Below are 24,758 nucleotides of genomic sequence, written 5' to 3'. Positions count from 1 at the left end.
GACGAGATTGACACTTTTGTCTTTTTGCACAGCTGTATAATAATGGTGAGAAGAGTGAACTCTGTAAAGACGTGAACGGCTTTGGATATCACAGCTGTCTTGCTTGCCTCACAAGCACCTCGTAAGAAAAAAGAAATCTTTTGTTTTAAATAACTGGAGTCAAGTTTCTAGTTACTTTTACCACAAAAAAACATGACAGGAAAAACTGAATTCAGGAGATTAGCAAAACTGCCTGTCAGAGTAAATAATCGAGTCAATGTCAAATCACAGGGCAATCACAAGGCAATCACAAGTCAAATCACAAGGCAATCACAAAGCAATCACAAGGCAATCATGAGTCAAATCACAAGGCAATCGCAAGTCAATCACAAGGCAATCACAATTCAAATCACAAGGCAATCACAAATCAAAATCAAAAGTCAATCACAAGTCAAATCACAAGTAATAGGGGATAAACAATACAAACAAGTGATGCCATGGTTACAGTTAAATAAGTTGAATTGAATTGGTTTTGACTTGACTTGAGAGACTGGATGACTTGCTTGTGATTGACCTGTGATGGTCTGTGATGACTTATGACTCGGTCAATTACAACTCTGCTACATGTTCATGTATTTTATGCCTTAAAGAGGTCATGTTTCATCTTAACAGTCAACCCCTAGCAAATATTAGTAGTTTACTGTCTCACCTGCACTGTATATTTGCAGTACCACACAAAAATGAAATGTTACTCATAGTCAATACATCTAACTGAAACTGTGAATGTCTGAAATGAATTTTGAGCCAGACGTCATATTCTTCTTTTGCTAGGTTTTATGAGAAGACTAACAGCAGTGATACCAGGTGAGTCATCAGTATTGCGATTTTCAATATGAAGTTTGCAGGGTATAAATTTGCAATGCCAATGCAAAAGGTAACTGCCTAAGCAGAGAGTAAACATGGTAAAACTAGACATAAATAAAAGTTTAAACAAAAATGAACTGGCAGAATCAATTTTGATAATGCACTCAGAAACCACTCACAATGCAAAATGTAAGATAGATGTTAACGTGGTAGAAGGTTAGTAAATATCCAGTGTGAGACTGTAACTTCAGTCTATTTAGAGGCATGACTATGCTCTGTGTTTTCCTAAATACTCAATGTATCATGTATTGTTTTTTGTCTTTTTTTGTTGGTTAATGCAGTGCATAATGTTAAAACAAATTCATAAATACCTCAGACAGTTTAGCCATTCCTATTGGTCGAGAGCCCGTCACGTGGCCGGTATTAAACGGATGATAAAGACATGGCTAGCTGGTCTTAAACACTTTTCCAGTGTCACAATAAAATATGGACTCCTAAAAATCCAGTGCCTCTTATCGTTTCATTGGTTGAACGTTCACAATCCTCACGTAGGCATGCGCAACACTACCAGGGAGTTAGAATTTTATAGTTCTAAATTCAAAACGCAACGCGCCAGGTGCGTTCTGCGCGACATCGCGTAGAACATGATACGCGCTCGTCAATCTCCATAAAAGGGTTGTTTTCATCTTACTCGCCAGCTGAACACTCCATTATTTTGCAGGAGGGATGTTTCAAAAAGCATAAAGTGAATTTGTTGAACAAAATCGGGATGTTTTGAACGAATTATATGATTTTTTTTTACCGAAAAGGTATTTATGAATGGGAATAAATATGTACTCCGTCGGTATTTATCACTCTGTTTAATACCACTTAGAGTCTGGGTGCTGATAATTACCCTCGCCTCCGGCTCGGGTAATTATCAGCACCCAGACTCTAAGTGGTATTAAACAGAGTGATAAAAACCTCCGGAGCACACATTTATTCCCTTATTAATGCACTCAGTTCTACACTTGTTTTTGTCAACACTTCAATATTTACATCGTATCTTCACCCCAAAGTCTGAAATTTTCATCAGCTTTTTTTTTTCTCGATTCTCAGTTATGATGCTGATGATACATGTCCCATTGGTGCCAACCGGAGTGTTCTCATGGACGGCAACACATTCTTCCAAGAGTATGTACTGCGTCAGAGCGAGAATGACACGGCATTCTTCAACAAGTATGTGGCGGGATTGACACTGACAGAAAACGGACTGAACCAGGTCCTTTTGACAGGATGGTACAGCAATGAGGTAAGGACATTGAACTTGTTTGAACTATTTTAACTGCAAAAGGGTTGGGGGGCTACAGGTACATACCCCTGGACATTTTTTTTCTGATATTGTCGAGGCGCCATTTTTAAATTTTGTAATGAGTTTATAAAACTGATATGTTGTGTAAGTTTTCATATCAATTTCATGCACATTGGATGTAACATTCATGTCAAATGTCAAATGTTGTCATGAGTACCAGAAAAATCTTTTGTTTTCCTTTTTCCATTTAAATGATACGTAATGATCCTGATTCAAAAACACTTTGTCTAATTGAGCTTAAGCTTTGTATACATAAACGTACCAGGCATGAATGTCTATAATAGCATACGTAATTTCATTGGTAATTGCATTTTCCCAACACCAGAAAGCTCCCACCCTCCACTCCAACTGAAAAAAATTATCATTGTGAGGTTTGGATCATTTAAACTACCAACCAAAATCTGATCCAAAATGGTTTGGAACTGCACCGAAAAAAAAGTATTCCTTGGCTCAAGCTTTTTTTCCCTTCAAATTTTCACCGGCAACCAGCATCTACAAGTTGTGTTGCCCTTCTAAACAGATTGTGTCGGAAAGAAGGCTTTGGGTACAACCAAAAAAACCGATGAAACAAAGTACCCGCCATTTATCAAGTGCCAAGAAATCCATCTCAGCTGTTGTAATAACAGGGTTAATACTATGTATGTTGTACTCTCAGCTCACAAACAATGTATCAAGGAATATCATACCTTATTCTCAGGCATACCACACATCCAGTGAGGTGCTCAACACCATAGCAAATATCGTCCTCAAGTACTTCACCAATGATTCCTATAGCATCACCACTATCAACCACCCACTACCCAATAGTGCTACAAACCAGGTGAGTATAAACTGATGGGTCAGGTTTGATTAACTGTGAAATTGGGGTTCAAATGCCATTTAGGAATATTCATGAGATTTAAGTCTTTCGGTACCTACATGTACTCGAATCCATGGGTTGTTCCTAGAGTATATTTTAGGATATTAATCCTTCAAAAAAAAAGCTGAGCGATTTTGCATAATCATTGTGCTCAGATTTGAGGCATTATTGCCTAGATTTTTAAAAGAAACCTTTTCATAAAGGTATCAAGCTATGACTTGCTAGTTGAGAACAGAACCAGTCAGTCTGCTTTTATTGTCATCTGGTAAAATCACTTCCCTTTTAATTGAGTAAGCCACTTTGTATGGTGTACTTATCTTCAAACTGAAGTTGTTTTCGCAATTATGTTTTCCTGATTAATTTAAGTGGGGATGTCATACACGTATGTATCGTGTGTATTGCACATCACTGATTTAACGTCCCATGTAGTTTTACTGTTAAATTTACATGACAGCTGAATGGCTGTTATTACACATTTTTTCAAGAAATATAAATACAATTATTTTGAGGCAAACACCTGGAGTGAGGAGATAGGGAAAATAATTGGGGGGGGGTTGCAAAAAATTACTTCCAGAGCCGATTTTTACCCTTGAAATTTGTGTGTATCTTTTTACTACCTCAGGTTGAAAATGCTGCATCTAGCTCAGATACCTTCACTTTGTCACTACTCATCCTGTACGGTGTATCCTTCCTTGCTGCAAGCTTCATCCATTTCATCGTCACGGAAAAACAATGCAAGGTCAGAAACCAATGAATGGTGGTTTAGGGGACTTGGTCCTGCAGGCCTGGTTTGACTAAATATTGATGTGGTGTGATGGACTTAAGCCTGGAGGCCCAAAGCAAAGCATACATTGGAAGCAGTGTGATTGATGGTTTTTGTTGGACTTGGTCCAGTGGTAAAAGACAGTAGGGGTTTAGGGTTAATGAACCCCCAAAAGTAACCACATATAACCAACAGTGTGATCGATTAATCAAATTTCTGAATAATTGTTGTGGGTCTGTGTACCACTAACTCGTTCTTGTTTTCTCCTAACAAATTTCAGGCCAAGCACCTTCAGATGGTTAGTGGACTAGACGGCCTGACCTACTGGATAGCCAACTTCTGCTGGGATGCCATTAACTATCTCCTGGTCTTCATCTGTATCATCATCATCTTTGCTGCATTCAACCTTACGGCATTCGGCGGGGAGAACCTGGGCACTGTAGCAGTCATACTGGTGAATATTTCCTGTATTCAAATAAAATTCTGGGTTTTGTTCATTAAGTTCATGTCAAAAGTTCTTACTGTTTTTTTAGTTGATAATTCAGATATTCACTATTTTGTATGAAGGAATTTATACAGCGGCGAGATGTACATTCAATATCAGGAATTTGCCCTTCACCAATATTATTTCATAATTACTGAATACTCATCAAAGCTGTCCGAGAACTTTTGAAGAAAAAATTCCCCTTACTTTGGTACCTTTTTGTACTAAAACTTTTTTGGGCTGGGACACTTTATCTTTTTTACAGTGGATGAACAGACAAGCTAAAAAGTGGCTTACCTTTGGTTATCCTACATTCATTTACAACTTTATGATCGTTGAGTGATACGGTTCAATAGTACAAATGGTGCTTTGTATGTGAAAATAAACGCCATTAATATCAGAATTTCCAAAAATCGATATATCCTAGATCCAATATCAAGAATATTCTATATATCGATTATCCCATGTAAAAGTTAAAGACCATGACGATGACAGTTAAAGTTAAAAAGTTAAAGACCATAAAAAAAAAAACAATCTGAAGTCCCAATTTTCCACGGCTTTCTCTGGAGCAATTTGCTCAAACTTTTTAAAACAAATCTCAGCACTGAGAGTTTGTCCAGAATGGGAAGTTTCTTGGCATTTCACAGTGTTTTTATTTGAGTCACAAGCGCAAGATGCTGCCAAGTTTTATTTCATTATACAGAAAATGTTAAACTCAAAGTAAAAGCACAAATGTGAGATTCGTTTTGAATGTGAGATTCATTTCGATATTTCGATATGATTAAATTAAGAAAATACCATCCGCGATATCGATATATAAAAAAATATCAAATAATCCAGTAATATCAATATATCGACAGTGCTTAATGTAAAGGTTAAATAATGATGAGTTGCAAGGGGGGTTTTACAGGATTTCTTTTTAATCTCTATCTTTGTAGTAGCAAACTTTAGTCTTAGAAATGCCCAAATTTCCAAATTAAGGTATAATCTTCATTACTCCAATTATTCCATTACTTAATACACGTATTAACCTGAGTTGATTTCACGAAAATATCTTTGAAACTAGAGCATCATACTTTTTTTTCTGTCTGCATTTTAAGGCAATGTTTCAGTTTACCTTTATCCTTACAGCTGTTGTTTGGATGGGCTGCCGTGCCTTTCGTCTATTTCCTCTCCTTCTTGTTCAAGACTCCTGTCACAGCATATGCTGTCACTGCTACTTTCCTGACGCTGGTTGGAATGGTAAGCCTAATGTCTGTATATTTGTTATTGTTTGTAAACCCCCTTTTGCATCATTTACATATTTGCAAATCTTGCATTTCTCAATTTTGTTTGAGCTACTTGGAGTGTAATCAAAGTTTTATAAATGATTATTTTGTAGCCTGTAACATACCATAACTGCCTGTGACTTTCAAGTTTTTAGAGCAGAGATTTCTGAAAACCAAGCAGGCCAGTTGATCAAAACAAAATTCATTTGAGAAGGTCCATGATTTCCCATGGAAAATTAAAGAGGGATTATCTTTCAAACTTTAAAATTGTAGAGTGGATAAGTAAACAAAAAATGCTACAGTATTTCTGATGTAAGATATTTACAAATTGATGTTCTTGTTTTGAACACATTTCAGCTTTTGCATATTTTCTCCAATAATCTTCATTACTTCAAAGTCATGTTTCATTTTCATGCAGTATGAGCCAGGCTGCATGCATGTTTAGTAATGTACAGAGTACATGTATACAGTCAATAATTATCAGCATTCCAGTCATGGTTGACATGGTGGTTATTGCAGATTCATCATTGAGAAAATTCATTCTAATAACAGTTTTGACGTCGAGTCATTTTTCTGTGTGTGTGATGCATACACAGGTACATTATCATTTAAACTTAAGAAACCTGACAGATTTGTCTGAGTTTTTGGGTAGAACATTGAGTATTTGGACAGAAAGGTATGCTTTAAAAATACCCAGGAATTTTCAAAAAGGTTGGGAATTGGACTCGAGTTGGAGTGCCCAAATATTTGTGTTTTTCTTCTGATGTGCATCCAAAAATCTCCTATTCCTACTCGTTGAAAGTACTTGATTTCTGATTTCTGCTGTACAATCCTTATTTGAGTTGACGTTTGTTTGGGACTCAAAAACAGACTCGACTGCAACACGGCTCAAAATTATTCCAAATAGTGTCAATTTTTGTTTGCTACACAATCATCCCCCTGTCACTCCTGCACATATAGTCCATGGTCATCACAGTCTTTGTGCTGGAAGTTATTGGAACTTACGAAGACGAGGTGAATATTGTCGATCACATCTTCATGGCCCTTCCTACTCACTGCTTGGCCCGGGGGTTGATCCAGCTGTCCACCAACGTGGCGATTCGCGACACATGCACCGCTTCAGACCTGTAAGTTCCATCAGCCCATCGGTTGCTCATACATCAGTCAATTCATTGTCATTACTCTTGACTGTTTCAGGGTGCTGTTCATTTGCCGTTTCATAGGAAGCCAGTTCATTCATAAATAAAATTAACTGTGGTTAAGAATGGTGTGACTAATCATGAATCCTTTTTTTTCTGTAAGTAATTTTTCAGGTTTGTTTCAGTTACATAGTTAAATATTAGTTATCTGTTAGCTGATGTTAAAAATCGTTATTTGTGCAATTTATGCATTAATTGGCAAGAGTTCCGTACAAAAAGTACTCTAGGGCAATTCGAGCGTTATGTAATGTCCGTGACAGAGGTTTTAAGAGCTCAGTCAATAAACATGAAAATTTTTCAGATCCTGTACATCGATCATCCAGTAATTGTCAAGGAGATTACAGACTAGGAGTTTTGAATCATTTCTCTCAAACATTAATCAAATATCATGGTTAGTTGGCTCCATCATTGACACGTCCATTCATAACATCCAAATTGCCTGTTACAGTTTTGTTCACACCATATTTAAACTTTATCAGCATGTGCACCGTTTGACTGGGTTTTTTTCTTCTCCTGATAAGGGATATGGAGGTTTGCGAGTTTGCCAATATCAGTTACGCTGCCAACAACCTAGACTGGGACAAGCCGGGCATTGGCCAGCATGCCGTATACTTGGCAGTAGAGGGCCTCATCTTCTTTGCTCTTACCCTTCTGCTTGAGGTATACCAGAGGCAAAGTTGTATTTTGCGGAAGTTTCTATCCATACTGTCAAGTCCATCACAATACCTCACAATGCCACTACAAGTCAATCACAAGTCCTGCAGTCCCAAGTTAAGTCACAAGGTATTCAAGTGACCTTGCGACTGGATTTGTGATTGATTTGTGATTTACTTACTTACGGTTTCGTGATGGACTTATGATGGACTTGACTGCAACACTGACACTTGGCCATAGATTATGAAGCCTTTTTCTAAAGAAAAAACGCAACACTTGTACCTCTTGTATGTGAAATTTTCACAAGTAAAATGATCATTTATGCACTGTTATTCATTTGCAGGGAAATCAGCGATTATTTTTGAATTGCACGTAGATGTAGATGTATTTTCAACTTGCTTTAAAAAACACATCAACTTTCCATTTGTTTTTCCACACAGATGAATTTTTTCATTCCGTCTCGCTCAGCCAAGTATCTTAAAGCTCACAACAGTGCTGCAGAGGTAAAAATATCAGTGCATGTAAATTATCAATATTTTTCAAAGATTTCAATTGAATAACGATAATGACTGATTTGGTAACTACCGACAGAAATGGCTGGATGGCAAAATTTGTAGGGTTTCTTTGGTGATTGCCATTTCAAGTGTCATTTTATTAATGACTATTTGCCCAATTTCAAAAATGTCTCACCTGTTTTGAAATATGATAAGCATTTACTTAATAGAGTAGGGAAAACTTTATTGTAGCAGACAAAACTGTTAGTGTCAGGAAATCTTGAAGAACAGGTTAGAGAAAAATATGAAAAACTGTCTTAAATGTGTGGTGTATTTGTGTATACTTTATCAAACATGATAGGATGTTGATGTGGCCAATGAGAGGTCAAAGGTCGATTCCCTGGACCCCAAGCGCAGTGAGTACGCTGTCATCTTGAAGAATCTGTCCAAGATGTTCCGCAGCAAACCCTCGCCTGCCGTGGACCAGCTCAGCCTCGCCATACCCAAAGGAGAGTGCTTTGGTCTGCTGGGAGTCAATGGTAAATTGCTTCATTGGTAAAAAAACTACAAACGATTCACTTCTCAAAACAATTGTGCTTTATTCACAGTGCATTATGACAATGTCCACATCTGTTTGTAGATGTTGCCAAACAATAGTAAGTTTTCGCTAGAGAAATGTTTTTAACCTGCCCCCCATTAGAGTTGAAATGTTTTTCCAGGCAGCAGTGAATACAGAACAGATTTGACATTACAATACATGTACAAATTCGCAGCACAAAAGCCGTGAAACAATGTCACAGATGCACACAATGCTGTAGTCAATTTCCTTTTCTTGTTTATTTGATGTAAAATAAAATTATGTCTTTAACGTATGTGTAATGGTTTAAGTATCCAACTCATATGATTGGTGCGTGGGGTTAAACCCTGACCGGGAGTATGGTGTTTGTGTTCTTGAGCAAGACACTTTACTGCAATTGCCTCACCCCACCTAGGAGTATAAATGGGTACCTGTGATGGTAGAGAATACAGGAGTATAAATGGGTACCTGTAATGGTAGAGAATACAGGAGTATAAATGGGTACCTGTACTGGTAGAGAATACAGGAGTATAAATGGGTACCTGTGATGGTAGAGAATACAGGAGTATAAATGGGTACCTGTGATGGTAGAGAATACAGGAGTATAAATGGGTACCTGTGATGGTAGAGAATACAGGAGTATAAATGGGTACTTGTGATGGTAGAGAATACAGGAGTATAAATGGGTACCTGTGATGGTAGAGAATACAGGAGTATAAATGGGTACCTGTGATGGTAGAGAATACAGGAGTGTTAATAGGTACCTGTGATGGTAGAGAATACAGGAGTATAAATGGGTACTTGTGATGGTAGAGAATACAGGAGTATAAATGGGTACCTGTGATGGTAGAGAATACAGGAGTATAAATGGGTACCTGTGATGGTAGAGAATACAGGAGTGTAAATAGGTACCTGTGATGGTAGAGAATACAGGAGTATAAATGGGTACCTGTGATGGTAGAGAATACAGATTGTGCTAATGTTGAGAAGATGGGCTCATGGCTGGATGAACAGGGGTGGGATATTGGCATTAACAAGCATATTATTATTGTTACATCCTAAAGGTGCGGGCAAGACTACCAGCTTTGGCATGTTGACTGGTGATCTAGGCTTGACTGCAGGCGAAGCCTACATGGAAGGATTCAGCATTCAGAAATATCGTAGAAAGGTAGCTAGAGAGCCTTGCTTATACCCCCACAATTCACTGTAACAATCTTAAACACAGTGAAGGGGTGTTTAAAACTAGGTGCATATTAGTCGTGTCTTTGCTTCTCATTTGTATCCCCCTGGCATTTAAGCCAGAAAGGGGGATATTGAGATGGTGCATTCCTTCTGTATGTCCTTGTGAAAAGTCTGACTTCAATCTCAACCAAACTTGGTGACAATAATCTTTGGGTAGGGGGTTTAAGAACTCTTCAGGCATTTGAGGTCAAAGGTCATGTAAGGGTCAAATGAGGTCATTGGTGATTTTGGTTAGGTAAACTGAAAAGTGTTGTAATATGAAAAGTCTGACTGTACTCTCAACCAAATTTGGTGACAATAAACTTTGGGCAAGGGGACTTCAGATGACTTCAGGCATTTGAGGTCATCTAAGAGTCAAATGAGGTCGTTGTTGATTTTGGTTAGCTACACTGAACAGTGTGCTGACTGACTGACTGTATAAATACTGCCAGCATGCCAGGGTGATTGCGCAAGTTTGACTTGCAGTACTTTTTCTTCTTGGTTGTAAGCCCTACCACCTATTAAGCATTTAAAGGTAACATATAACATTTGCAAAAAAAACAAAAAACTAACAATTTATTACGAAATACTTTACTTAACTGCAAGTGAATAATTGTGTCCAGCTCCTGTGAAATTGTGGCACCTGGTGTGCTGTCATGGTCAAGAAAAGCGTAATTGTATCAATTTCCAACATTGCTCGGCCGACCATCTTTGAAAAAATAATGACATTTTCAAATACTGCCCCCACTTTACAAAATTTAGGTAGTCCACATTTTGTTTGCAGTCATTTACACATCCTTGAATGGGTGCAAACCAGCTAGTCTGGTTTCCTGACCTGACATTTCCCGGACGTCTGTAAATTGCTCTGTTTCATCTGAAGTAGGGTCAGGGAACCAGACTACAAGAACAGCATTTTTTGCTTGGCTTTTCCAGTATCCAGGAACTTAAGTTAAGCAGGTCTGTGTAACAATATTTGCTATAAAATACTAACCCCAAAATCCATCCATTTCTGGAAATTACAGCAAACACAAATGTTGCATATTACATTTAAGCATTTGATGATTGTTGGCATATTGCTATTATACGTGTCTTACATATAAAATAAGGTAAAGTAATATTTACTGTTTAGAAGCACTCTTCAAAATACTGTTGTTTTTGTTGGAATGGAATTTGTAAATTTAAGTTGTTTTTTTTTTTAATTACAGGCCCAACAAAGAATGGGATACTGCCCACAGGTAAGCACTAGCTGATTCTGTTTTCCATTTTTGTCTTCAAGAAAACAAAACCAAACAAAAATAGAGCTTCATGACTGTTGAGTTAAAAACACTGGGTGATCGGGCCGAAAAACTATTTCATAGGACATTGCCCAGTTGTGAGTATTTTTATGTCGAAACAGAAGAAAGGATAATGAAGTTCAGCCTTTCCAGTAAAACCATTTGTTTTATGAGAAAAATGCATCTTTTTGGAGTATTTCAATACAAATTTCAATACACATGTACATGTACGCATTATATTTGGTTTGATGACATCAGCAGTTAAAATGTGCAAACTGAAAACTGATTTAGTTCAAAGGATACATGTTCATTGTAAGTTGAAACAAACTTCTAAAATTATAGAAATCATAATTAATGTTTAAGTGTTTGTATTAACAACACCTAACTTCCAGTTTGGTGTCACAGCATTTTGAAGCCCAAGGTCAATGTTGTCCTAGGTATCTGATTACAAAGTTTGAACATGATTGATCATTTTGTTCTGAAGTTATAATGAAAGAAGTTGGTTACTTTTTCAACTTAAATCGATTGTAATTTGATACTTGATGATGTCATCATGACGTCAGAGTAATATGCACACATCGGGATCAGGGTCGATCTTTGTTCAAAGTTTCATGTTTAGACCAGTACCGTTTAGAAGAAAAGTTGCGAATAATTATTGTCGAGAATAAAAAGTACAGAAAGAAATTTAACGACAGGTTGTACCCGATGACCCAACAAAGCAAATACAATGTGACTCACTACCCAGCTGTATTCTTTTCCATGTACTTAAGCATTTCAACCATAAACATTCTTTAAACATTTTTTTAAACATTCATCATGCACATCATTCCCAGAGTTTCGAAACAGTTTTGCTGCAGAATTTGAATTTACTACATCATAATTATGCTAATTCAGACTTGTTTGTGTCTGATATGTATCTCTTTTGTAGATGCATGGTTAGATACATTTTCTTCAAAATTATCATTGTCAAATGCAAAAAAAGGGAGCACAACACTGACTCATGGTCGATATATAATCAAGAGTTTTGCCAAGGTAAAATTTAAATTTTGAGAGAGCGATAGTAATCAGTTGGATTCCGATTGGTTTGTGTCAACCAATCCAGTTTGATGCTTTGATTGAGCGACTGACAGGCAGGGAGTTACTGACCTTGTTTGCTCGTCTGCGTGGGATTCCTGGAAAGAACATCAAGTCAGTGGTGAAGAGCACCATCACGCATCTGAACCTAGACAACTGGGCTGACAAACTGTGTGGGACATACAGGTAAGATAAACCCATTAGCACCTGTCAAATGTCTGTAATACATTCTATTTATTGCCTTATAAATCCATAAAACCACTTAGTGATTTGGCAGCACAGGGAGTAACGGGCAGACAGTTTCAGGCAGTACAGGGACTAGTGGGTTGAATGTGATCAACTTGGTCCAAAAACGACAGACAAATATCACTGCTTTCAGCCATGGGTTTTCAAGAGTCATTTTAAATTATGTCCAATTGTCCATAAAACACCTTTATTCATTTTGTCTTAAGAAGATCTGTGCACATAGTTGTTGTGACTGTTAATAATTCTGCCACAAATTTCCCAACCTCCCCCTCCCTCAAAAGCACAAAACAAAAACATTTTCTTCAAAATTACATATTACTCCACTCTTATGATTTACAAAAGACAAAAAGAAGGTAAAGATATGTGTAAATATACGCTTGTCATCGGCATTGGTTTTCTTGTCATTTTTCCAGTGGGGGTAACAAGAGAAAGCTCAACACTGCCATAGCCATCGTGGGCAATCCACCTATCATTCTTCTTGATGAGCCAACATCAGGCATGGACCCCAAGGCACGGCGCCATCTATGGGATGCATTGACTATGGTCATGAGAGACGGCCGGTCTATTGTCCTGACATCACACAGGTAAGGGACTACCTCAGAACTTGGTCATTCAATTCTGTAAAACCTGGTGTGTTTACTATCTTTTATGCTTTTCTTGTTATGCTTAATTGTTAATTAATTAATTTCTCTGTTCTTCCGACCACATTTTTGTTCTGCTTCAACATTAATTTCTGGATCCTTGCTTCATTGACATTTAGACTGTTTCTTTTGATCCATCTTTCATGTTCATGACGTTTTAGGTTTCCTCCATGTCTTCTATTGTGTCTTATATGCATAAAAGACACAAAGTAAAAAAACAAGAACTACTGAACAGCATTTTGAACAACAAAGGCCTAGTCCTCTGTGTATCAGACTGACAGACTGACTGACTCATTGACTGACTGTCACTTGAGCCTGGGGCAAGTTCGCACACGAACTATTGTTAACCATATTTCGACTAAGTTGGTTCCAACTCTGTCTAGTCGACGATGGTTGGACTGTGCTAGTCGACTATTTGGAACCAGATGACGTGGCACAGGTCCATCACTGGTTCCCAATAGCCACTGGCATCATAAAACACAGCAGGGAGCCAGGACCAAGACGTTTCTTGATGACATTTTAACCATCATTTGACCAACGACGTTCGCATGTTGTATTTGTGTTAGCCACCGGAACTTGCTCCTGTTTGTTGACTGGTGCAGAGAGCCGTGTAGTGCTGTCATAAAGGACTTCCAGTGAATAGCCATTCAGAGTAAATCGAAAAGAATTCAGTGTGCTTTGGGACAAATTTTACTAGGCTTGTCTTCTCTTTTTCCTATGTTTGTTTCATTTTGTTTTGCAGCATGGAGGAGTGTGAAGCCTTGTGCACACGTCTAGCCATCATGGTCAATGGGCAATTCCAATGCCTCGGTAGCACACAGCACCTGAAGAGCAGGTAATTGTAAACGTCTTGCTCCATAAGGCTAGGCTTATGCTGTAGTCGGGTCTATTACAATTCTGGTAGCAAGAAATCGTAGTCCATGTTGCGGCCAGTTTCTACCCTGGCAAGCTGGTCATGCCACCTCAGTGGTGGAGGAAGCTATCAACAAGATGACCAAATCCAGTCTTAAGAGCCTTGGCACTCGGACCCAAGAAAATATGAGCATACTTCACGCACATTTAGCAGATTGAATATAGGGCACGTTAAGTACACTTGAAACTTGTCAGGGTCGAGTGCCAAAATTCCCAAGATCGGATTTTATTTATCTTGTTGATAGTGCCCTCTGCTGCCGTGGTGGCTTAAGTGCAGTTGGCAGGGACCTGCTGCATTAGAGGAACGAAACCAAATCCAGTCTTGCATCAAAACTAGGTTAGAAGTCCATTCACAGGTATCAGGGCATGAGCAATATAGAAAGCACATGGCCTTTATTCATTGGAATAGCTTTTGACTTGATCTGGGACTAGATGACTTGTAATAGACTCTGGATGGTTTGTGTGGACTTGTGATATACAGAACTTCAACAATGGGCCAGGGCAGGCAAAAGAGATTTGGAAGAAAAAATGCTTTTCCATAACTATAAAAGCATGATTTTGTTTAGCTTTCCTGCAAGATTTATGCATTGTTCCTTGAAATAATAAGGGTTCACCATGTGTACTCCTATCTTTGTGAAGATTTCTTTGAAGTAAAATAAAAAGGAAAACATCCTGCTAATATTATGTAGATATGGAATCATAATCCACATATATTTGTTTACAATTGCAAGCAGTTTTTATCTCAACTTTTGTAAGCTTCAAGTTTAGTTTATACTGTTAAAATGCCACTACAAGATACGTGTAAACATAACACAAATTAGAATAAAAGTATGAAGTTAGATAATTGGCTGAAGCTTGTACTGGGCCTGTCCCATTCACCAAGATTATATGTCATAAATGTTTACATATAAGATAAATAATAATTTTGTAATATTTGATAAATTACAAAATCAATTTATGCAACATTTCATTGCATTGTCCAGGTTTGGGACAGGCTACACCATGATGATCAAAGTCAGACCCAACGCTGATGTGCAGATAGTCAAGAACTTTGTCCATTCTGTCTTTGATGGTGCTTTTCTTTTGGAGGAACACCAGGTAAACATTCTTGGCCTGTTAAGTGTGTTTACACTATGCAATCGTACCCAATCACTGGTTTAAATTAACCAGTTACACAATGCACCTACATTCCGCTGGGCGTAGAAACTTGAACTTATGAAGATAAGGTCCCTAACACCAAGATCTTGGAAATTACATGCTCTTCTGATATGTATACCATGCTTAGAGCTCATCACCTCCATTGGACTGGCCATGTTTGTAGAGAGGTGATAATAGGCTCCCGAAAAACATCTACAGTGTGCTAGCAGATTCCTTCCGTCCCCCTGGTTGCCCAAAGCTGTGGTACAAAGACATAATAAAACGCGACCTCACTGCGTTAGACATCCCTCTCTCATCATGGGAAGAAATGGCACAAGAACGCTTGCTGTGGCGTGATAGACTTCTCAGTGACTCGCATGTTTCTGCCGAGAAGTATATCGATTTCTGTGTCAAGAGAATGGAGCGGAGACACCAACAATCTTCCAATACAAGTCGTTTACTTCATTTTGCAGTTCTACTGTGGCGTTATGTGCTACTTTCATCGACTACGATGTGCAGGCTAGGCCATGACGATGATGAGAAACTTGAACAATCTTGTCAAAAAAAATACCATGTGATGATTAAAACTTTCTATGTAGTCACCCCCCGAATGTTTGAAACCTCAAACTTCTCATGCACTCGATTTAAATTTACTGAATAATTTAGCTAGGCACCGCAGTGAATGCCAGTCTTTAAAAGTGTGCAACTGTTTTCATGTGTCAGCAGTTTTTTGGGTACTTGTCCACGTAGTCTATTGCAGAATGACTGCAACCATTTCCCACTTTTTTTTTTTCAGGGATTGCTTCACTATCAGGTCAACAATGAGCAGCTGAGCTGGTCCTTCATCTTTGGTGCTTTGGAAGAAAGCCGTGTTGGTCTGGACATTGTTGATTACAGCGTCAGCCAGACTACTCTGGAACAGGTAATACTTGCACCCATTTCTGGCATTCCACTCAAGCTGGCCTCAAAAGACTTTGGTTTTGGAAGTTTAAACTTTTATAGACTTTTGTGAAAGTCTGCCTCAGCTTTTGTGGAGCTGGGTCGAGATTTGACAGGATATTTTTACTGATTTTCAGGATTTTTAAATAATCCCTTTTGTAACCTGGCATTCTTGAGGTTTTACCATTATTTGTGTTTTTACCTATCAAAGTTTGTATAGAATAAAAGAAATGGGTATTTTAAGGGGTTTCTTTAGGCAAATACAAACCATAGACCTGACAACCCTACGTTACCTGGGGCCCTCGGCGACCATCAAACCTTCTGCCAATTATTTCATGGATTTTGCGTTTTTCTCCCAATGTCATCCCTGGTTGAGTAATTGGTATTTTTACAAAGTTTGCACAATGGAAACACTGGGAAGAGTCAACATGGTTACCTACATTCTATTTGCATATACTGAGATGCTCAAATAATTGAGGTATCAAAATAAGTGCAAAGTACATGTATGCCTTTCTTGCTACACATAATAAACTAGTAAGTAAAACAAAATTGCTCTTATGACTCATTTTGTAGTATCTGATCACATTTTAGGAATTGTTACGCTGTCCCTTTTTGTTTGCAGGTGTTCTTGAATTTTGCCAAGATGCAGCATGCTGAGGGGACCACATTAAAGATTGGTCGTCAGCAACGGCCCCCTGCACCCTACAACGAGCCCAGCACTGGCCTGCAAATGCCTGTCGTCAACACTTAGGTTATAAGGCATGGGTACAGAATAAGGACCCATTTGAAAATACAAACCCACTCAGAATTAAAACACTACAAGTTCAGGATTTGGTAACTGACTACATCTTGGTCATCACGACAGACTAAGGGTTTGAAACTGAATTGCGATGAAACAATTGAAATTCCAAACCCAATTTAAAATATGTCCAGTATCTCAACCTAGTCCTGATATCTGTGGATTGATCTTGACTTTTTGCACGGGACTTACAAATTACACAGAAGACAGAAAAATTAACACAACAATTATAAGAGAAAAATAGTGTTTACGGACTTCTTATGATGTGATATAAGTCTCAAATGAAAAAAAAAACATTCCAAGGTTTGTTTTCAAAGGTATTTTATGATCAAATGCATGAATATATTATCACATTTCAATGTATGTATAAACTTTGCACAAGAGGTTAAAACTTGTTTACTCAGATGATGTTTGTGTGTGTGACATTAATGTCTAACTTTGCACAAAATGGTGTATTATTCTTGTTATCAGATGGTGTATATGTATATATATGAACATTCATGTATGTGAATTAATACAATATATTTTAAATATTAAGCTATTTTCTGACACAATTTCTACGTATTTTTCCTCACTAGTGCTTTCACAATTCAAAAATGTATTTTTTTAAAAACATTTCCAATGATCAAATTTTACAATTTTTTTTTTCACTTTGTATCCAAATGATCAATGTTACATTTTTAAAAACACTTCTATCTTAGAGATGTACTGTGCGTGCACTAAGTTCAGAAATTCAGGGTTTTTACCCCTGTGAGAAATTATTGTTTTAGGCCTCAATAAGTAGGAATTTGTAAAATGACTTTTCCATAATCAAGCATAATTTTGTGCTTGATGTCTCATTCAGAAGTGAATAACTTTGGCATTCCCAGAAAATAGCAATTTTAGAAAATAATTGTATTTTTCTGGTTGAAACGCAAAAATAGAAGTGAAAGTACATCTCTATTAAAAACCACAGCAAAGTTGACCAATTTTTCAATGCTGAACTGTCCACTCAGATACTAAAACTTAAAAAAAATATATGCACACAAGTCATTTGCTTGTTTTCAAAATGTTGTTTTGTCATTAAGAAGTGATGTTGTCAAAACTAAAATGTTTATAATCATGTGCTATTTTTTGCAATGGTTTTGTAACTTGTATTAACTTTTGAGGCATACAATGCATTTTGTGAAATCAATGCAGATATTGTTATAGTGCATTACACTATTTGCCGTCATAGATTTGACCTCACCAAGAGGTCAGCAGCTTGTTGCCATAGCTTTTGGAAACAGCAACATTTGCAAGTATGCAGCCTCTCATGTTGTGCCTCCCATGTTGTGCCGTTTAACATCAAACACTGAATTATTTGTGAATTCAGCAGGAAGGTTCCTGATATTGCACGGGCAGCTTGGTTTCCTTAATTTAGTTCATTGATACATTCATGGCTTCATTTGTGTGCCCTTTCAGTTATCAGTTTGTATACCAGGCTGTAAAGGTTCTTCCCTCTATGAGCCCACCATGTATTCTATTAGCAAGTTATCTGTTAATTTAAGTAAGATTTGATGGTTTGCATGGTGGAAGTCCAAAGATGTAAGGTTTGCGGTAGCACCATGGAGTCAAATCTCTTTTTGTGACTGTGTGTGGTTCTGAAAAGAACTGGTTTCATACAGTATGCTCTGTCCATCTTCAGGACCACACACAGTCACTAAAAAAAGATTTGACTACATGGTGCTTCCATAAACCTTATATTGCTTAAATCTGTAAAGTGTTTCAGATGGCAGAACTATCTTGGTGCTGGTATGTATGTTCAACCCCCCACCCCCCCCCCCCAAAAAAAAGGATTAAATGCTTTCTACCAAATGGGGGCATGGTTTATGTATTCAAAGTTGAATATGCACCTGTCACATATTCACTCCAGTCTTTTGTGTTCACAGTCGACCTTTCACTGTCACCTTTTTTCTTGTCCATAATTATTACTACCTAGTACATACGAAATTTTAATACACATGTACCACTTTCATAGATACCGAGGATACTTTTTAGAAGTGTTTATCAAGGCATTATAGTGAGTAATTTATTTTGGTTAGGAAATAAGTGTGATAGTAGAAAGGGGATGTTAATGAAATGCAATATATTGTAAATCATATAATTATCTATAAAGACATCTTAAAATGTATTTCATTGAGCAATATATTTTAATGTCTTTCTTCTTAACATTGGGCTGGACCATGAGGTTACTGGTCTAAATACTGTACTGGGCATTGGCTTTTGGTCTGCAGCTTTTGGTTTAAATTTGGTTTTTGCCTTTGAATAAAGTTACTTGCTGACATAACATATTATAATTATTACAAATTTGCAAACTTTGTAAAGACCACAATCTAAAATGTTTGCATAGTTCAGATACATACTAAAAGGAGGATGAAACTATTAGATTGCGTAGATCAGTACTGGTGTAGATTCACCAGAAGTTGAGATTGTTTGTTTGAAATTCATGAGCTTTGTACGGCATCAAGATCCAACTTTCCTCCTTGTGTTTCATGGCTGATGCATTGAACAGTGTGCAATGAATAGTTTTCTTTTTATAACATTCTTAATTTCATTTCATATTCAAACTTACATTTTGGAGAAAGTATGAGAAGTATATTTTTTCACTAATGGGCAACATTCCTGGATATTTGTGCACTTTCACAAAGATTTTTAAAAAGAACAAGATATCTATATGTATATTTATGGACTATTATCAAAGTATTTTGTGCCTAAGAATATTTCACACACTTAAAATGTTAAGTACATTGTAATGTATATTTTGTGCTTTCTGTTATATGTTTAAATTTTAGTCACTTTTAAAATGCATTATTATTATGGACTATTATCAAAGTATTTTGTGCCTAAGAATATTTCACACACTTAAGGGAATATACATCATTTGCTTTTGCTGTAATTTTCAGAAATGGATGGAATTGGGGGGTTGGAAATATATAGCAAATATAGTTACACTGACTTTTTTGAGGTTTTGGGTTCGAAAATGCTATAAAAATCAAGAAAAACGATCATTTTCCTGCAGTCTGGTTCCTGACTCCATATAAGAAGAAACAGAGCAGTTTACATACATTGGGGAATTGTAAGGTCAGGGAACCACTCTAGCTGGCTCGTACCCGTTCATAGGTTTGTAATCGATTGCAAACAAGTGCGATGGTCAATTAGGGCCAGTATTTGAAAAAAAAGCCAGTTGTTTCCAACGCTGATCGGCCGATCAGCGTTGGAAATTGATACAAAAATACCACTTTTCTTGAAAATGACAGTATACCAGGTGCCATGATTTTACAGGATGCTTTACACTGTCATTCACTAACAGTCCAGCAAGGTATTTCAAAATGATTTGGTAGTTTTATTTTTTGATGTTTGCAAATGTTGTATTTTCCCTTTAGTACATTGTAATGTATATTTTGTGCCTGCTGTTATATGTTTTAAATTTTAATCACTTATAAAATGCATTATGGGGTGTCTATTTTAACTCTAATTGCAGAACGAAAAGGGAACAAAGGTACTTTAAATGCATATTTACATGGGGAAAGGGTAACCTTTAATAAAATGTGTGTTCAGATTTGTGTGTACGAATGCTTTGTGACTGTATGTATGGGGTTCCCCTCCAAAAATAAAACGGAAGATTTGCGAGATGGGTTTACATATTGCTACTATTTGACTTAGCGAACCCCAGGAAAAGTAACCCAAAAAAAGGAGAGAAAAAAAACCGAGGTGCGAAGTCATATTGCTGTTAATTATGCAAATTTAACAACATGGGCGTCCGCAGGGATGTCAATGGGGGTGGGGTGGGGTGGGCAAATGTCCCCCGCCCACCCTCGAAAAAAAATGATGAATTGTCAATATGCTAGAAACAGTACAAGGACTTTTGGAAATACAATGTACGTGTAATGTGCTCTGCCCCACTCTAGATATCTCCACGCGACGCCCATGACCACAAAGCCCCAAAACATGTGTCGCATCCTATCATCTGTCAGCTGCTAACTTGGTGCAGCGAAGTATTCTCGTTGGTCTATGAGTATACATGGATCTATGATTGTGCTTTCCCTTAGGTAAAACAAAAAGTTGCTCACATTTATTGTCCAAAAAATAATCTTTTGTTTTAAAGATCCATGCACAGTGCTTGTTTTGTGAATGTGAGACATTTTCAGGGATTTCAATGATATATCCCCAATGGGGCGCTGTGGCCCTTGTGCCAACCACCATCCACCCAACCCCCTTCAAACGAGAAGTTTATTTTCCTGGGTTACGAAGTATAGCAGGAAAAATGTGTATTTTACTCACACGCTTAATGCTTGAGTGATCAGGATAATGAATAGGGTAATTTGAATAGAATGTCATTGACGTAATTGAGTAAAAGGGCGTGTGTACGTGTGGCCGCGCAGTGTGGCCATTCTAGCCTGCGTCCATTGTAATATTTTATTGTAATCTTTAACGAGGGTAGGTCGGTTAAGTTTAATAACGACCATAAGCCAGACACTCGGGAGTATATGTAAACAAGGAAGTTAATGTTGTCGGGGGATCCGGGCCACAAGGTTTTCCAAAGTTTTTAGCTCATAGAGTTTTACCTCAAGTTGTTCACCCTGATCAATTGACAAGTAAATGAAATCATAGTTCTATACAAATTCTGTATTATCTAAAAAAAAAAAAAAATTGCAGCAAACATAATTGAGAGCGAGATACGAAGACCCAAACCGACGCAAAAGAGAGCTTACATCGATTTGTTTGTAATTATACAGCAATTTGAACACAAATATGTGATTTTGAACTGTATTAAAATTGACAGGCATGTATAGCACGTCATAGACAATGGATAAAAAAAAAAAACCTGTGTCATGCACTCTGTATCATGTTACGCGCATATGCACCCGGGTGTTGTATTACAAAACACTGCATTCAAATTGACCTATCTAACCATTTAGTCCGGATTTGGAAAGAAATGACGTTACGATTTAGTAAAGTCGACTCCGATTGGCTGGCGCGTGGCTTGCATATTTGCATGTACAGAGCCGTGCTCGCTCTGGTCCGTGGATAACAACGGGTGTACTAGGCTAGCGTTGGCTGATTTATTCAGTTTATTAAAACCCTTCTATAGAAACATGCATTCTGAGCCATGCTGTTACTTGGGTCAATATTGGTCAACTAACCCATTGGTTTGTTACAAGTATGCCATAGGAAGTGGAAGGAAATGTATTTGTGTCCTTTTACTGACGCAGAATGCATGTTTCCATAGGAGGGTTTTAATAAACGTTTCGGACGCGGCCTGAGGCGCCCGCCGGACGTTGCATGGCCTTATGGAATACTTTGTATTATTTGAAAGTATAAATGTATGACCAAGTCCAAATGAAATCTATGGTCAGTTTCAATATTGGACCTGAAAAGGCCAAAATGGCCGCTTCGGCCCAGTTCAAGCACAATTAGAGGGCGCCCTCTATATAAAACTTTGAACCAATCGGCGCGCGTGTACGTACGTCCGTGTACCGCGTACGTGTAATTCCGGTTAATCGCTGCGCTTTCTTTGTGCTGTTCACGTGTAGATAAACTGCAGAAATCTCTAGCTCTATCGTCATTTTCGCCTAGATAAACTTGTCAAGGTAGGTTTTTATAGATAGTTTGTATAAGCGCAGTTTTTCTCTTTTATCTAGATTATTGCGAGTGCAAAAAATCTTGCTCCGAATTTCACAATTAAAAGACTTTACGAGAGGAATGTTTTGCGATTAGGCCTACGATATATTTTCGAAGTGCCCAATGATTGACAATGACATGTTGATTAAACCAGTAGGCCTAGCGTTAAGCCAAAAAAAAAAAAACCACGCGCCCCCCCCCCCCCAAAAGAAAATATTTTGTTTGGTGGCATAATTTTTTAGGCCTAAATATATAGTTATAAATAATAGATACCTACCTGAGTAAAAATAATTGGGTTTATCATTAAGAGTTAAGTTAAAAAAAATTTTTTGTTACCTAGGCCTATCAAGTATGTTGAAATAAGATTTCAGTGAGCTTTTTTTTAGTTCGCCTGATTTTTGTGCTCAATTAATTTTCGGACATCTTTTCAACTTTAGTAGGCCTACCACATGGATTTTCACAAGGTTCTCACATCTGTATTAATTTAAAACTTGCCAAGCAAAGTAAAGAGTTTGCAGCTCTGCATGAGGAAAATGGGGAAAGTCGTTTACCTTACGTCTTAGCACATTTTGGAAATGCATCACCACATTTGTTTACCAATTAGGGGCCTACTGCCTAAAGTCAAGCCTTTACAAAAAAAGTTGTATGTTATCTGGTTATATACTGTTACAATTGTGGCTGTTATTCCATTTCGTCTCAGGTCGTTCCACCATCAGTTTGTATGCAAAGATAAGATTTCATTTTACAAACCCTCATGGCACCATGGTCAGAACTTCTCACAAATCCCTCCAAGCGCCGAGCTGTGTTAGCGACAGTGGCCATCACTGGCATCGTGGTAGGCGGTTACTTGTACCTCAGAGATAAGTTGAGTACATCTGGAGATGGAACAAGGTAAGTCAAGTTGTGTTCTTGTGAATTTGGCCCTGTGAACAGTGAATGAATACAATGCCTTTGGGCATAGTATTTGAAAATTCTGCCCTCCTTTTCCTTGGTAAGGCCATGTGTCCTTGATTAAATATTCCCTTTCACTAGTTTCAGCAACCATGTTTTTGCTTGTACACTTGGCCTCTGCGTAGTACAGGAAAGCTTGCCCAATTTGAATGGGATGAAGATATAGTTTTAACAATCCCCCCCCCCCCCCCCCGGGTACAATCAATCAAGGGAAACTTAACTTAACTTTAAATTAATTAACTTTCTCCTGTGTAAATACTACAGGCGTATCTAGGTTACTATGGTGTTGGCATGCTGAGAAAGAAATCCACGTTGGACTTCTAAAACAATGTCTTCTGACAGTGCTGCGCTTAATTACATCAATGGTTCTCACGCCACATCAAAAGATGAAGACTTTTTCTACCAACAGTTCCTTTTTGTAACAGGCCTATATTCAAAAAAGATTTGCTGCCTACAGTAAGCAGAGCTGAGAAATAGAGAACAGGCCAAAAAATGGAATTTCGACAAATGAAATGAAAGCTCATCGATCAAAGTTATTAAAGGTATGTACATGTATCAATAAATACATATTTTAATATCAGTGTTGAACTTAAAAAAAAAATGAGGCAAGCAAACCGAGCAAAACAAATTTTATGTGGACAATTTCACACAAATATTTAAAGAGTTCTAAAATACATGAACTGAATATAAATCAGTATGAAGTATCCAGACAGAGTGCATTGTATTCGCAACTTTGTATGCAAGTAAACTTTCATAAAACTAATGCACTTAGAAGGAAACACATTAGCATAAATGTAATCTTCAAATCCTATTGAAGTTATTTCGTTTGTGTTTTGTATGAGTTATGCAAAGTAACTTGTGTATTTTAAATAATGCACGTAAATTACCGACAATGGTACCTTAGGGCGACGTTCCCATGGACTTGTGCCCCCCCCCCCCCCCAAAAAAAACACCCAACAAACACCCTCCCGTTATCCCATATTTAAATCCCCCCCCCAAAAAAAAAAAAAATACATGTTTTAATTTACAATGTATATTATTCTTGACCTTAAAAACATTTTATTCTAGAAATGGTAGTTAAAACATTAGGGAGACACTAAAATGTCTCCATGATTTCAAATAATTTACTACAGTGTTTCCCTAAGGTACCATTTAATGTTGTACAACTAAACATAATTACATACATAATTAACTGAGTTTTAATTGTGTTTATCTCATTTACAATATTTAAGAGTGTAAATAATTGTGGCTGTGTTTCACAGATTTCCTACCACAAATGTGACAAATCCCTACAAATTTAACTGAAATACTTTCTGAACTCGAATTTGCACATAAAACAGTAGTAAAAAAATTATGATCACAGAGATGAATATGTCAAATGTTTCAATGGGGAGTTGTGACTTCTGCAATGAAATTAATCAGCCAGTTT

The 24,758-nt window shown here is 37.4% G+C and overlaps 1 protein-coding gene and 1 long non-coding RNA gene across 2 annotated transcripts in view; both read left to right on the top strand.

The window, feature by feature from the left end:
- Positions 1-18,537, top strand: part of LOC119738843 (ATP-binding cassette sub-family A member 3-like) — a 60,812-nt gene extending 42,275 nt beyond the window's left edge. Inside the window, exons 22-40 of the mRNA XM_038213814.1 lie at positions 33-121; positions 811-843; positions 1,942-2,134; positions 2,892-3,014; positions 3,676-3,792; positions 4,097-4,270; positions 5,432-5,542; positions 6,529-6,695; positions 7,289-7,427; positions 7,862-7,924; positions 8,277-8,454; positions 9,557-9,660; positions 10,919-10,948; positions 12,090-12,247; positions 12,721-12,891; positions 13,691-13,783; positions 14,844-14,958; positions 15,794-15,919; positions 16,559-18,537. Of these exons, the coding sequence (XP_038069742.1) occupies positions 33-121; positions 811-843; positions 1,942-2,134; positions 2,892-3,014; positions 3,676-3,792; positions 4,097-4,270; positions 5,432-5,542; positions 6,529-6,695; positions 7,289-7,427; positions 7,862-7,924; positions 8,277-8,454; positions 9,557-9,660; positions 10,919-10,948; positions 12,090-12,247; positions 12,721-12,891; positions 13,691-13,783; positions 14,844-14,958; positions 15,794-15,919; positions 16,559-16,687 (2,313 nt within the window). The 3' untranslated portion in view covers positions 16,688-18,537. The remainder of the gene's footprint in view (positions 1-32; positions 122-810; positions 844-1,941; positions 2,135-2,891; positions 3,015-3,675; positions 3,793-4,096; positions 4,271-5,431; positions 5,543-6,528; positions 6,696-7,288; positions 7,428-7,861; positions 7,925-8,276; positions 8,455-9,556; positions 9,661-10,918; positions 10,949-12,089; positions 12,248-12,720; positions 12,892-13,690; positions 13,784-14,843; positions 14,959-15,793; positions 15,920-16,558) is intronic.
- A 3,711-nt stretch (positions 18,538-22,248) lies between these two features.
- LOC119737934 lies at positions 22,249-23,878 on the top strand. Its single transcript, XR_005272415.1, has 3 exons — positions 22,249-22,347; positions 23,079-23,269; positions 23,594-23,878. It is a non-coding gene; the product is annotated as an uncharacterized LOC119737934 (long non-coding RNA).
- Positions 23,879-24,758: the final 880 nt, after the last annotated feature.

This window comes from Patiria miniata, unplaced genomic scaffold (genome assembly GCF_015706575.1).
Source record: "Patiria miniata isolate m_02_andy unplaced genomic scaffold, ASM1570657v1 HiC_scaffold_3, whole genome shotgun sequence".
Taxonomy (NCBI): Eukaryota; Metazoa; Echinodermata; class Asteroidea; order Valvatida; family Asterinidae; genus Patiria; species Patiria miniata.
The sequence above is the reverse complement of the archived record's forward strand: the minus strand, read 5'-3'. Positions and strand labels throughout refer to the sequence as shown.